Source organism: Natator depressus, chromosome 24 (assembly GCF_965152275.1).
Source record: "Natator depressus isolate rNatDep1 chromosome 24, rNatDep2.hap1, whole genome shotgun sequence".
Taxonomy (NCBI): Eukaryota; Metazoa; Chordata; order Testudines; family Cheloniidae; genus Natator; species Natator depressus.
The window spans coordinates 775894-790556 of record NC_134257.1 but is presented as its reverse complement, the minus strand read 5'-3'; the positions used below and the strand labels follow the sequence as shown (position 1 = coordinate 790556).

The 14663-nt window shown below is 62.4% G+C and overlaps 1 protein-coding gene across 1 annotated transcript in view; it reads left to right on the top strand.

The window, feature by feature from the left end:
• The first annotated feature begins 132 nt into the window (after nt 1-132).
• ADAM15 (ADAM metallopeptidase domain 15) overlaps nt 133-14663 on the top strand; it is a 28460-nt gene continuing 13929 nt past the window's right edge. Inside the window, exons 1-5 of the mRNA XM_074938994.1 lie at nt 133-262; nt 5150-5253; nt 6715-6791; nt 7442-7520; nt 8163-8239. Of these exons, the coding sequence (XP_074795095.1) occupies nt 133-262; nt 5150-5253; nt 6715-6791; nt 7442-7520; nt 8163-8239 (467 nt within the window). The remainder of the gene's footprint in view (nt 263-5149; nt 5254-6714; nt 6792-7441; nt 7521-8162; nt 8240-14663) is intronic.

Below are 14663 nucleotides of genomic sequence, written 5' to 3'. Positions count from 1 at the left end.
CCGCTCCGTGCGAGCCGGGAGGGCGGGGGCGGCCCGGCCGGATCGGGGCTGGGTCCGGGCCCGGGACCGGGATAAACCCGCAGCCGCGGCGCCCCGCACGCCAGGAGCCAGGACCGGCGGCTGAGCCGAGCCATGGGGCTGCGGCTGCTCCTCGGGCTGCTCTGGGCCCTGGGCGGCAGCGGCTCGGGGCTCCCCGGGCACCGCCGCGAGTCCGGCCCCGAGCCGCGGGACCCCGGAGCCGGCTGGGGCGCCCGGCGCGCAGGTGAGCTGGGGAGACCGGCCGGGGCCGGGGGTGGGGAGCGCGGAGCCTCCGGAGCCAGCGCGCCAGTCCCTGGGGGCTGGTGGCTTAGAGCGGGGGGCGGGGAGCCAGGACTCCTGGGTTCTCTCCCCGGCGCTGGGTAGGAGTGGGGTCTGGTGGGTTGGGGGGGGGGGTCTGGTGGGTTGCGGGGGCGGGAGGAGGCACTTCTGGGTTCGACTCCCTGTCTGCGGCCGGGACTTGGGCTGAGTCACCAGCCCCGCGCTGCCTCTCCAAGCACCTGGGGACGCTGCAGGGAGAGGCCGCGACAGGTGAGCGAGCCGGGGCTGCCCTTGGGACTCCTGCCCAGGGCCCCCTGGCTGCGCCGGTGCCTGTCGGGGCTGGCTGCGCCGCGGGGCGAGCTGCCATCGGGGCGACGTGGGAGGCTGCGTGTTCCTGTCTGACAAGGGTGGCCCTGGGTGCATTGTGCCTTGGCACCCCACACCCAGCGGGGCCCCTGTACTCGCCCCAGCAGCTAGGATGGCTCTGCTTGGGGGAGCTGGGCCCAGGATGCTTTTCCTTGCCTGCCGTGACCAGAGCACCCCTCTGGGTTAGGTTGATGGGGGCCCCAGAGCAGTGGGGCTTGGAGCTAATGCCCTAGTGAGAGGCAGAGAGCAGCTCCCTTCTGGGGCAATTGGCCCAGGCTGTCTGCAGACTCAGGCAGGTTTCGCTGCAGCAGCAGTACTCAAAGCAGCTTCCCCGCTCCCCCCCCCATCAAGCACCTGACTCTGCCTGTGTTTGCAGAGAGCCTGCGACAATTGGTTGGGGGCAGGCTGCGTTGGCACAGGGCCTGGCATCGCTGGGGGGGGGGCGGGCTGCATCTACGAGCCCTAAGGAGAGCTGTATGGAGCCAGGGGGCTGCAGGTCATGGAGGCTGCCAGGGGGCTGGGAAGGCAGGCCCATGGTGTCCCTGCACCAGTGGGGGAGGAGGAGGTCAAGCTGACTTGCCTCAGGCGTCACTTAGCTGTAACCGTACCAGGCCTCTGGGGACGGTGGGCTGAGCCCCCTCCCCAGGGTGGGCTGAGCCCCCTCCCCAGGGTAAGCTTTGCCATCACAGGCCTGGGGGTGGGAGCGGATGGAGTGGCTGGGGAGGGGATCGGTATGGGGCGGGTTGAGCTCTCCCCTGACATCCACCCCAATCCTTGGCCATGCCTGGGGGCTGGAGTCTAGGCTGGCTCTGGGGCCCAGGGGATGAATGTCCATCCAACATCCCCTCCCCCTCCCCGGTGCTATCTGCTGCCCGGCCCCCTGGCTGGCATCTCAGCAGGGCTGAATGGACCATGGAGCCTGAACACCTGTCGGGGGGGGGGGCGCATGGCGGGAGCTGGGGTTACCTAGCCCCGCTCTGGGAGATCTGGCATCACAGTGATGGGGGGGTGGTCTCCTAGCAGGGCGGGAAGGTCTGTGCTGGCATCCTGGCCCGACTGGCTCCTCCAGCTCCACCCAGCGCTGGCTGCCCCCAGGGTCCTGCTCTTGCTGTGCCAGGGGCTTGGCATGTGGCCAGGGGCTGAGAGGAAGGACGGGGGCGGCTGATTGCCCCACCCTAACCCCGCCGGGTCGTCTGGCTTCAGGTGCAGCTTTGGAGGGATGGGCCCTGCCCCCGCCATAGATGCAGGGACACTCGTGAAGGGCTTCTCTGTGTGGCCCCAGCAGCTGGAGCCCCATGGGGCTGGGGGCTAGCATGGGCGGCTTTGCTGAGGTGCCAGCTGGAATTGGCCCAGCTAGGTTGACCTTCCCACCAGCCTGGGATGGAATCAATCGAGGAGAGAGCCCTGGGGTGCGAACTTGCAAGCCCTGATGCCAGGGGCTGCCCTGGCCTGCCATGCCTTGGCCAGGCCATCTCGGATCGGGACCCCTGGCGGTTCTTCCCCGATGCACACGCAGGTCTCTCATCAGCGCCGCCTGCTCAGGGTACGTCCTGCACACACAGCCCCGTGCTGGGAGCCACCCAAGTCACCCTGATTCCTCCCACTTACGCCCTCAGTTCCCCAGGCTTTGTCTAAACCAGCACCCCCCCCCCCCCCGCCCGACAGACACGCCTGTGTGTTAGCCCGAAGTCGGCCCGACAGACACGCTCCTGCGGACACCGCTACCGCCGCTCGTTAGGGGTGGTTTGATTACGCCGTGGGAGAGCTCTCCCCTGGCAAGGAGCTGTGCCGTAGTGTAGAGGTGGCCTACGTATCCCGAACGTGCTGCTGTCCCTCCGTGGGGCAGGGCCGTGTGCTGGCGAACGGCAGGCACAGGATGCAGGCAGGGCTGGTGCAACCATTAGGTGAACTAGGCGGTTGCCTAGGGCGCCAAGTGGTTGGCGGGTGGGGCAAAAAGCGGTGCCCTGGCTCGGCAGGGAGAAGCCACCTTCCCGAGGCCCCGGAGAGCCAGAGCATCGGCTTGGGGGGAAAGAAACCCAGCCATGGAGGAGCCAGCGTGGCGCAGGGGGGAGCAGCCCTGCAAAGGCGGTGACACTGCTAGCAGGGAGCAGCCGCGCCCCCCGCCCAGGCTGCGGCTCGGTGCCCCCCCCAGGGGGCTCCTGCAGGCTGCACCAGATGCACGTGGGCGGCTGCCCCCATGCACCCCCCCGGCGCCCCCCTCACCACGCTTGGGCTCTGCAGCTCCCAGGAGCATGAGCCGCCGCTGCCCCTCCGGCTCACATGCCCAGGAGCTGCAGAGCCCGAGCGTGGCGAGGTTAGCTGCGGGGTGCACGGGGGCCGGTGCATAAATGCATATTTAGGGTTCTTCAATAACTTGATATCCCATCGCATTGCATTTTTGGCCTTTTGTGTTTGAAAAGCAGATTCTGTGTCCACCATTGAAAATCTTGGTTACCTTCCAGAACAATGGCACAGAATTCAGAAGAAGCCCTGCCTAGATTACAGTTTATCCTGCAAGATGCGAATATTCTTCAGATTTCAGATAAATAAAGACCAATTACATGGTTGAGGAGTAAATATAAAGTATTTTCATGCGTTTATCCAAAGTGAGTTTGTTTCTACTTGGACCAGCACATCTTAAAACAAGTTTATAGAAACTTGCACAAGGATATTTTGCACCTGGGTGAAACTTCCACCTTGCGGGCCCCGGCCCCACTCCTGCACATCGGTTCATTGAGGGGCAAATCCCAATGAGCCTTTATAGCTCTAACTGCACCTGTTACCTCTTGATTATTAAAAAGATATTTCTTAATGATCAGGAACGAATACAATACAAGGGCAGAGGGGATATTTTATTCTTGGGTTATAAATCTTTTTCTCTTATAATATAAATCACACATGCTGCGAAGAAGGAAGGTCTTGTGTGTGAGTCACATGCCTGGGAGTGAGCAGATCCATGTTCGATTCCCAGCTTTTCCTCAAAATTCCTGCAACACACAAATTCTCCTCCCTTGCAAGGCACCTCAGAGGAACATCTAGAAGAGCTAGCTCTTACAGAGACAATCCTTGGGCCAACATGACACCCCTATGCCTCATTTTCAATGGACTAGGCACATTGCCCCCCAAGAACTCCAGCAAGCAGGGATAGGGCGTCTGCAGGGCTCACCATCCCGAGAGGACAGGCTACCATATCTGCAACCACTGTGGAGAAAGGTGTAAGGGGAACATGACCACGTCTGCAGCCCAGCACCTTTCAAGGGAATTTGTGCACCCAGGGTCCCCATAGTGAGTCCCTGAAGCAGGACGACTTGCAACCATGTCCTGTGGGTCCTAGGGTGCAGGACAACCCGAATCTGTCAGTTTATGGTTGAAGAGCACGTCAAATGCCATTGCATCTACGAACTGATGATTAGACAATACAGCACCGAAGCACTGGCATAACTTCAGCCACGTGAGCCGTCCTGCTCTGTTTAAAGGTACTCACATGCTTCAGTGCCTGTCGCATGGGGGCTGGAGAAATGCTCCTGCTCTGGATGGAGTTATGGAGTACAGTTCCCAGGGTGTGGTGTTTTAAAAATATTAATATTAAAGATTTATAGTGCCAGAGGCGTCAACCAAGTTGGGGCCCCATTGTGCTAGGAACTAAATTGATACGTAGTAAATGATCGTCCCAGGTGATTACAGTCTAAGGACAGGATACAACAGGTGCATGGATAAACAACAGGGCAGGTTGTCATAGTGCGTATGGCCGTGGAAATGTTTCTTTTAGAATGAAATCCAAATTAATAAATAAAGTCACTTGGCATAGCCTACCGAGACTCAACTTTGCAGTTGACAAATCCCACTCAGTTCATTGCTCATCTAACTTTCAGTAACTTTCATGAAAAGTTAGGCTCTTTATCTCTTTGATAAAAAAACGTATTTCTCTCTCCCCCATCCTCTGAAACCCGAACTACTTGGTGGCTTAGTTGATACGAGTTCATTGTTTTTCAATTGACTTTCAAAATATGCTGTGCAAATATTTGAGGAACAGAACCTCCAAAGGCAGAAAAGGGGGAAAAAGGGCTGTTTTTTCCACCCGCAACTTTCAGAATCATTTTCTTTCTTTGTGAATTTTGAACAATATTAAAGTTAGTAAAACCTATGGTGTGGGGGGTGGAGAGCCAGAGACGCTCACCAGGCCCACAGGGAGCCAGGCTCAGAGCTGGGAATGGGACCCAGGAGTCCTGGCTCCCAGCCTGCCCCCGATTCTTCCCAGGGCACCAAGTCAGATGTGGAATAGCGCAGGGGTCTGGATCCCAGGGCACGCTCTGTGCACCTGCCCGGCCTGGAGCCCTGGGGGGATCTGGGGCCCCATGCGCCAGTCTGGGGGTGAAGCCCAGGGCGGTGGGGAGGGGCCTCCAGGATCCGGGGAAGGGGGGCAGGACGAGGGCTGGGGGACCAGAGGGGCACCCGGGGTGATGGCTTTGTTCTCGGCCCCATGCAGGCGGCAGCAGCAGGCGGCAGCGTGAGGACCTGGGACATTATTGGCACGTGACGCCCTGGATCCTGCAGGGCAACCGGATGCTCAGCATGGCAGAGACGGGCCTGGTAAGGACTCTGCCCTTCCCCCACAGCAGCCAATGGCTGCATTCCCTGGCACCCCTGCTCCCCCCAACTGAACCCCCCCCGGCTCGTCCCACAGTGGGGGCCTCTCCCTGGGCCGGGCGGGACCCAGTCTAGCTGGCAGGGAGGGGGCAGTGCCCACACAGCCTGGCCCCCACACTGGATTCGGTGCGACCCCCCCCCCCCCGCTTTGGGGGGGGCACACGGGGAGCCCTAGTGCTCCCCTCCCAGCCCCATGGGTGCTACTCTCACATCGCTCCGCACCCCCCTGGTTTCCCCTGCTCCCTTCCCAGGCACAGGAAACCCAGCTCCTGTCCCAGCTCTGGCCTCCGGGGTCCTGGCAGGGAGCAAACACCTGCAGCCTCTGGGGGGATGGGGGCATGGGGAGACCCTCAGCCCCCCCCAAGGATGGGGGAGAAGGGACCTGCTGCCCCCCCCCCCGCAGCTCCCTCCATCCCCATGTGGGAGGCCCTGGCCCCAGCAAGCCTCACTGCCATGAGGGGCTTCCTCAGGGGCATCTGGGGGCTCCCGACACGGGGACTTGGGGGTGCCTGGAGAAGGTCCCCTCAGACCCGCACTGAGGGAGGGGCAGGGAAGGAGACTCTGTCCCGTGGAATCCCCCCCGTCCCCCCCCCCAGCCAGGCCGGCTGTGTGAGCTCATTCCTGCCCCCCCCCCCCCCCCGCGCCGGAAGGGCCTGGCCCGGCACAGCCAGGGATCCTCTGTGGCATTTCCTCTTTGCTCCCTGCTGGGCAGGAAGCGCAGGGTGTGTGTGTGGGGGGGCGGGACACCTCCTGCGACACCCCACCCCCAGGACAATGAGCTAATGTGGGAGGGGCGCTTCCTGCTGCGCTCTGGGAGGGGACCCCCATCCTGACCTCTGCCTGACCCCCGGCACGCCGGGGCCTAACCCAGACCAGGCTGCCCCCGAGCACCGCTGCCTCCGGCCCCCCATCGCCCCCCGGCACAGCTCGGGCCCCCTCGGGGGAACTGAGCCCTGGCCAAAGCACAAACTCGGCCCCGGCTGGGCTGAGCTGCGATGCCAGGCGGGGTGAGTCGGGGCATGGTCTGCTCGGGGGCATGGGCGGGTGCCCCCCTACGCTTTCTCCTCCCAAACACCCTCCATGGGGTCATTTCCTGGCAGGATTCCTCTGCCCAGCCTCCTGCATGGGGGGCTCAGCCATGGGGCAGGGGCAGAGGGGCTGGCTTCACCCCTGCCGCGGTCCTGGAGACTCCCTCCCACCCCCTCAGAGGACCTGTAAGGGGGTGGGGCAGGGAACCCCCCCCCGGCCCTGGGGGCGGATTAGGGCTGGCGCCCCCTGGTGGGGACTGGCCCCATGTTCCATCCTGGGTGGGTGTTGGGGGCAACTCCCAGGCTGGGGGCCGCTGGCTGCTGTCCCTGGCGCCGTGGGGGCTGGGCCTGTAACCCCCTCCCTGGTCTCCCCCAGGAGGGCTTTCCAGCCCGGCTGCAGGTTGCCCTGGACCTGGAAGGGGCACGGCTTGTGCTGGAGTTAGAGCAAAACCGGTGAGTTGGGGGTTGGGCGTGTTCCCTGTACCCCTCTTCCTCCCCTCCCTGCCAGCCGGCTGTGCCCACGCCAGGTGGGGCAGCGTCTGAGCTGCACAGGGCCTGCTCTGCTGGGCCCTGGGGGGGAGGGAGCTGGGGGGCTGCCCGGCGGGGAGGCTGGGAGGCCCAGGGAGCTGGGGGGCTGCAGGGGATTGCCGGAGCACACACATGTTGTTCTTGGGGGGGCAGGAGCTGGGGGGCTGCTGGGGGTGGCTGGGGGGCAGGAGCTGGGGGGCTGCTGGGGGTGGCTGGGGTGCCCGGGTGTTGTTCTGGGGCGGACCCTGGGGGGCAGGAGCTGGGGGGCTGCAGGGTGGCTGGGGCGCCTCTGTGTTGCTCTGGGGGGGCTGTGCAGGGGCAGTGGCCTGGCAGCAGATGGGCTCCACCCAGCCCCGTGGCGGGGGGAACACCCCGGTCTGTGTTACTGGGGAGCGTGGCAGTGTCCCTCTGGCCTGTCGGGGGTGCTGCACCCCCTGGGGCGTGTTGTAGCTCCAGGGGCCGTGCTCCCAGTGCCCGGTGCAGCCCCCGGCGTCCCAGAGGGGTTCGCAGCCCAGGGCGGGGGGAAGCCCCTCCGGCCGTGGAGCTCGCTCTCACTGTCTGTCTGTCTCCGGCAGGGAGGTGGCTCCAGGTGCTCGGGCACTGCTCTATTACCTGCCCAACGGCACGCGGGTGACGCAGGCTGCTGGCTCGCAGGTAGGTTTGTGGCTGGAGCAGCAGGGGCAGAAACCTGGCCACGCAGGTATCCCGGATCCACAGGATCAGGCTCTGGGAGACCCCTGCAGCATGGCAGACCCCCAGGGTCCCACTCCTCCCCCAGCGCAGGCCATGCAGCTTTACCGCCTCCTTCGGCCGAGCCGCTGGGGCACCAGCCCTCCTGCTTCCCGCAGCAGGTGCACCAGTGTCAGGCGCCTGGCAGAGGCTTCAGACGGGTGCCCCTTGCCCAGTGCTGGCAGGGACACCCAGTCTCCAGCTGCCCTGGGAGCAAAGGCCACCCCCAGCCATGCAAAATACAGGGGAAACTGAGGCACACATGGGTGAGGGTCATAAAAATACTACAGAAGATTCCTGCCCCCCAGCAGGTGACTGACTGCAATGCCCTGGCCGTGCCAGGCAGGACTCAGGAGGTGGGGGGGTGCTGTGAGCTTCCCCAGGGGGGTGCCCTGTCATTGGCGCTGTTGTATTTGTACTGGTCCATTACTTGGACCCATGTCCCCTCCCATTGTTGCTGGCCAGGGCTGCTCTGCAGGGAGAGAGGTCCCAGCAGGGTCCCCTGAGAGCTCTGCTGGGCCCCCCGTGCTCGGAGCTGTAGCTAAACTCGGCTTCTCTCTGCTGCAGGGAACCTGCTGCTACCGTGGCTACGTCCGGGGGGTTCCAGGCTCCAGGGCCAGCGTCTGCGCCTGCTCCGGACTCAGGTGGGGAGAGCTCTGCAGCTCCAGGCTGGGGGCTGAAATCGGGGGTGATGGGGGAGGGGCAGCAGGGGGAGGGTGCCCTGCCCAATGGAAGAGGGCAGGGAGGGCGCCTCTGTGGGTTTTAAAGAGGAACCGCTCTGGCTGCCCCTCAGTCCCTACGTGCAGCCCCGCAGTCCTCTTAGCCCTGCCCCGCACCAGCCTGGCGCAGCAGGGAGGGGGGAGTGTTGACTTGGGAATGTGGCAGGGGAGTTTCATTGGGGATGGGAGACCTGAGAGCCTGTCACCTGAGCCAGGAGGGGGAGGGGGAGGTGACACCTCTGCCCAGGAATGTGGACGGAGGCTGCAGGAGAGAGCCTGCTGCACGGGGTTTGGTTTCAGTTTTGGGCTGGGTGGAGGAACGCAGGGAACCCCAGGGCTGGGGTCTATGCTCCCTGCTCCCCCAGAAGGACTTGACTGAGGGGTCCTGGTTGTACCCACAAGCTCTGTTTTAGACTGTGTTCCTATTGTCCAACAAACCCTCTGTTTTATTGGCTGCCTGAGAGTAATGGTGAATCCCAAGGAAAGGGGTGCAGGCCCCGGACTCCCCCACACTCCGTGACAGCTGGTGGCAAAGGTGGGATTTACTGCACCCCATGGACGGTGCTTCCTGCTGTAAGTGACTGGGGAACAGTAAAACGAAGGGGGATTGACGGGGACCAGGCGTGCTGAAGAGTCAGAGAGAGACGGTTTCAGGGGGTGGTTAACCCCTGGGAGTGTGTGAGCAGAGAGAAGGACTTTTGCAGTAACAGGGTCCCCCGGGGGATTGCAGCGAGCGGTCCCAGGGGCGGAGGAGTCTGCAGCTCGACCCTGGCAAAGAGGTGGTGACCTCAAGAAGGACTGGTACCCTAGGGGTTTTTCCTGGAAACCGTGGACAGCTGCCCAGCCTGCGAGTGGCCAGCAGGGAGATGTACGCTAAACGCCTTAAGAGCGACCTGGTGGAGCTGTGCAGGCAGAGGGGGCTGCGCATTGGGAGGTCCACCAAGGAACAGCTGATTGCCCAGCTGGAGGAGAGGGATCGCTTGGATGATCCGATCCCTGTCCCTGAGGGAAGCCGCCCGGCGGACGCAGCGTGGGCCCTGGGGCCTGACCGGGCTGGGAGGGGTCAGACTGCTGCCCAGGACACCCCGAGACCCTTCCTACCTATGCCTGGGGGAGGGGTTGGGGGAAGCCCGGCGAATACGGAGGGCATCCTGACCCCGGCAGCCAGCAGGGGATCCTCCCAGCGGAGCTCCCCATCCCTGGAGCGGATGCGGCTGGAATGGGAGAGGGAGATGAAAATGAGGGAGCTGGAGGATCATGAGAAACAACGTCAACATGAGCAGGAGGAGAAGGAGAGGGAGCGTCAGGAGAAGGAGAAACAAAGACAGCATGAACTGGAGCTGGCCAGGCTGAGGAGCAGTGGGGCCCCGGCTGCGGTGAGTGCAGGGGGACCCAAGACTGCAAGGAGCTTTGATAAGTGCTTCCTGGCCCAGCGGAAGGAGGGGGAGGACATAGATAGCTTCCTGACGGCCTTTGAGAATGCCTGCGAGCTGCACAGGGTTGACCCTGCAGACAGGCTCCAGTTCCTCACCCCCTCACTGGACCCCCAAAGCCGTGGAGGTCTACAGCCGGATGACAGGGGCAGAGGCAGGGGACTATGAACTGTTCAAACAGGCCCTGCTCCGTGAGTTTGGGCTGACCCCCGAGATGTACCGGGAAAGGTTCTGGAGTCAGCGTAAAACGCCTGAGGTCACCTACCTACAACTGGTCAACTGAATGCAGGGATGTGCCCGCAAGTGGACAGCTGGGGCCCAAGCTAAAGAGGACCTGCTTGACCTGTTTGTACTGGAGCACCTGTATGAACAGTGCCCTTCCGACCTGAGGCTGTGGCTGGTGGATAAAAAGCTCGCGAACCCCCAGCACGCAGGGCAGCTGGCCGACGAGTTTGTGAACAGTCGGTCGGGGATAGCCGGGAGGAGTCCCAAAAGAACAGGCCCCCCCCGATGCAGAGAGAGAGTCATCAAGGGACCTCCCAGTGGGGAAATATGGAGAACCCCCTCCCAAAGGGAACACCTGGAGTCAGGACTATCCGACCCGCTCGAGCGGACCAAAGTGACATGAGCTGCTATCACTGTGGCCAGAGGCTCAGGGACAGACTGAGCAGACCCAACCTACCCAGGGTTAACTGGGTAGCGACCCAGCTGCACGAGGGGCAGATGGCCCAGGCAAGGGGGACTGCCAGCTTACCACCTGCTCAGGAGGGGAGAATACCCCAGGCCAGCTCCTCTGGGGGGTTGGAGGCTCTGGACTCCCGGTTCTCAGTTTGCAGCGTGGGCACGGGGCTGTCCCTGCGGAGAGAGTGCCTGTCACAGAGTGTGGGGGAGTCCAGGCCCTGCACCCCTCTTCCTGGGATTCACTGAGACTCTCAGCCAGCCAGTAAAACAGAAGGTTTATTGGACAACAGGAACACAGTCCAAAACAGAGCTTGTGGGTACAACCAGGACCCCTCAGTCAAGTCCTTCTGGGGGAGCAGGGAGCTTAGACCCCAGCCCTGGGGTTCCCTGCGTTCCTCCACCCAGCCCCAAACTGAACCTAAACCCACCTAGCAGGTTCCCTGCTGCAGCCTCCGTCCACATTCCTGGGCAGAGGTGTTACCCCCCCCTCCCCCTCCTGGCTCAGGTGACAGGCTCTCAGGTCTCCCATCCCCAGGGCACATTCCCAGGTCAACACTCCCCCCTCCCTGCTGCGTCACATCATCACAGTGCCTTGTTCCCCTGGAGGTGGATGGGAGGAAGGTCAATGGATACTGGGATACGGGCACGGAGGTGACGCTGGCCCAGCCCGAGGTGGTGGCCCCAGATCGGGTAGTGCCCAACACCTACCTGACCCTGACAGGGGTGGGCGGGACCCCATTCAAGGTGCCCGTGGCTAGGGTACACCTGAAATGGGGGGCCAAAGAGGGCCCCAAAGATGTGGGGGTGCACCACCATTTGCCCACTGAGGTATTGATGGGGGGGACACCTAGAGGACTGGCCAAGCAACCCCCAGACTGCCCTGGTTGTGACCCGTAGCCAGAGCCGGCGAGGGGCACTGCGCCCTGACCTTGGGGAGGGTACCACACCGGAGGTGCAGGACCCTACCCCGGTGGGGAGGGAGCGCCGAGGGGCACGGCTCAGAGAGGCTGTGGCCTCAGACCCGGCCAATGAGGGGGAACCGGGCCCCATCCCTTCCCCAGCCGCTGAGTTCTGGGCCGAGTTGAGGGAAAATCCCTCCTTGCAGAAGCTCAGGGACCTGGCCGACCTCAGGGTGGTACGGACCATGAGGAGAGGCTGCCAGGAGAGGTTCCTGTGGGAGAAGGGGTTCCTGTACCGAGAATGGGCTCCCCCAGGGGAAGGGGAGTCCTGTGGGATCAGGAGGCAGCTGGGGGTCCCCCAGAAGTATCGCCGCAAGCTCCTGTCCCTGGCCAATGACATCCCCCTCGCAGGGCACCAGGGAATCCGGCGCACCCGGCAGAGGTTGCTACAGAACTTTTACTGGCCCGGGGTCTTTACCACCGTCCGGCAGTATTGCCGATCCTGTGACCCCTGTCAGAGGGTGGGGAAGGCCCGGGACAAGGGGAAAGCGGCTTTGAGACCTTTGCCCACCCTAGAGGAGCGTTTCCAGAAGGTGGCCATGGACATCGTGGGGCCTCTCAGCAAGATGACCCAGTCGGGGAAGAAATACATTCTGGAGATGGTAGATTTCACCACCCGCTACCCCGAGGCAGTGCCCTTAGCTTCCATTGAAGCAGACACCGTGGCAGATGCGCTCCTGACCATTTTCAGCCGAGTGGGGTTCCCCAAGGAAGTCTTGACAGACCAAGGCTCCAGCTTCATGTCGGCCCTGCTCCGGTGCTTGTGGGAGAAATGTGGGGTCCGGCACAACTGGGCCTCAGCGTATCACCCCCAGTCCAATGGGCTGGTGGAGAGGTTCAAGGGGACGCTAAAGATGATGCTGAAAACCTTTATGAACCAGCACCCGCAGGATTGGGACAAGTACTTACCTCACCTGCTGTTCGCGTACAGGGAGGTGCCCCAGGAGTCTACCGGATTTTCGCCTTTCGAACTGTTATATGGAAGGAGGGTGAGGGGCCCCCTGGACCTGATGAGAGACGAGTGGGAGGGGAAGGCCACTCCCGATGGAGAGTCAGTGGTGGAGTATGTCCTGATCTTCTGAGAGAGACTGGCTGAACTCATGGGCCTGGCCAGGGAGAATCTGGCCAGAGCCCAGAAGAAGCAGAAGGTCGGGTATGACCGCACGGCGCGGGCCCGTGCCTACGCCACCGGGGATCAGGTGATGGTTCTCATCCCCGTGAGAAAGAACAAACTACAGGCCGCCTGGGAGGGCCCGTTCAAGGTCGTCAAGCAGCTCAATGAGGTAAACTATGTGGTGGAGCTGTCGAACCGGGCCCACCACCGCCGGGTGTACCATGTGAATATGATGAAGCCATATTATGCCAGGGGGAATGTGGTGTTGGCCGTGTGTGGACAGTGGGAGGAGCAGGGAGATGACCCTTTAGTAGATCTATTCCCTGGGACAAGAGCTGGTTCCCCCCTGGAAACAATTCCCCTCTTGGATGAGCTAACCCCTGCCCAGCAAGCTGAGGTCAGGGGGGTGCTGCGTCCGTCCCGACAGCTGTTTTCCAACCAGCCTGGACGCACTTATCTGACTGTCCACCAGGTGCAGACAGGGTCGCACCCGCCCATAAGATGCTCCCACTTCCGAGTCACAGGGAAAACTGTTCAGGACCTGGAAAGAGAGGTCCGGGACATGCTGACTTTGGGGGTGATCCAGCCATCGGCCAGCCCTTGGGCCTCGCCGGTGGTGCTGGTCCCCAAAAAGGGCGGGTCAGTTCGGTTCTGTGTGGACTATCGGACGCTCAATGCCATCACTGTATCTGATGCCTACCCCATGCCCAGGCCTGACGAGCTCCTAGACAAGCTGGGAGGAGCTCGGTACCTTACCACCATGGATCTTACAAAGGGCTACTGGCAAGTGCCCTGCTGAAATCGGCCTTTATCACCCCTCTGGGGCTCTGAGTTTCTGACCCTGCCTTTCGGCCTCAAGGGAGCACCGGCCACCTTCCAGCGCCTGGTGGACCAGCTCCTGAGGGGGATGGATAGTTTTGCCGTGGCGTATATTGACGACATCTGTGTCTTTAGCCAGACCTGGGAGGACCACGTGTCCCAGGTTAGACAAGTGCTGGACCGACTCCAGGGGGCTGGGCTGACTGTAAAAGCGGAGAAGTGCAAGGTGGGGATGGTGGAAGTATCCCACCTGGGCCATCGGGTGGGGAGCGGCCGCCTAAAGCCGGAACCAGCCAAGGTGGAGGTGATCAGAGACTGGCCCGCTCCCCACACCAAAAAGCAGGTCCAAGCCTTTATTGGGATGGCAGGATACTACCGAAGGTTTGTGCCCCGCTTTAGCGCCGTAGCCACTCCCATCACCGAGCTGTGCAAGAAGGGGAAGCCAGACAAGGTGGTCTGGACCGAGCAGTGCCAGGAGTGTCTCTGGGTGCTGAAAGAGGCTCTGGATGGTGGCCCAGTTCTGGCAAACCCAGACTTTGACAAGCCCTTTATGGTGTTCACCGATGCGTCAGACACGGGACTGGGGGCGGTGTTAATGCAGGAGGATGAAAAGGGGGAGAGACACCCCATCGTGTACCTGAGCAAGAAGTTGCCACCCCGGGAGCAACACCACGCGGCCATCGAGAAGGAGTGCCTGGCCATGGTGTGGGCCCTCAAGAAACTAGAGCCCTATCTCTTCGGGCGACACTTCACCGTGTACACCGACCACTCTCCCCTGACCTGGCTGCACCAAATGAAATAATCCTGCAGGAGCAGGCTCCTGACATGGACGTGGTCCATGTGAAGGGAAGTGCCAACATGATAGCGGACCCTGAACTTCCCCAGGTCATTGGTCAGAGTGACCCCGCTCAGTTCAGTCTTGAAGGGGGGAGAGATGGGACGGGGCGGGGGCGGGGGGGGAGGGGGTGTTGACCTGGGAAGTGGCAGGGGAGTTTCACTGGGAGACCTGAGAGCCTGTAACCTGAGCCAGGAGGGGGACGGGGAGGTGACACCTCTGCCCGGGAATGTGGACACAGGCTGCAGGAGGGAGCCTGCTGTGGGGTTTAGTTTCAGTTTGGGGCTGGGTGGTGGAACACAGGGAACCCCAGGGCTGGGGTCTAAGCTCCCTGCTCCCCTAGAAGGACTTGACTGAGGGGTCCTGGGGGTACCCACAAGCTCTGTTTGAGACTGTGTTCCTATTGTCCAATAAACCTTCCGTGTTACTGGCTGGCTGAGCGTCGTGGTGAATCCCAGGAAGAGGGGTGCAGGGCCTGGACTCCCCCACACTCCGTGACACCCCACTC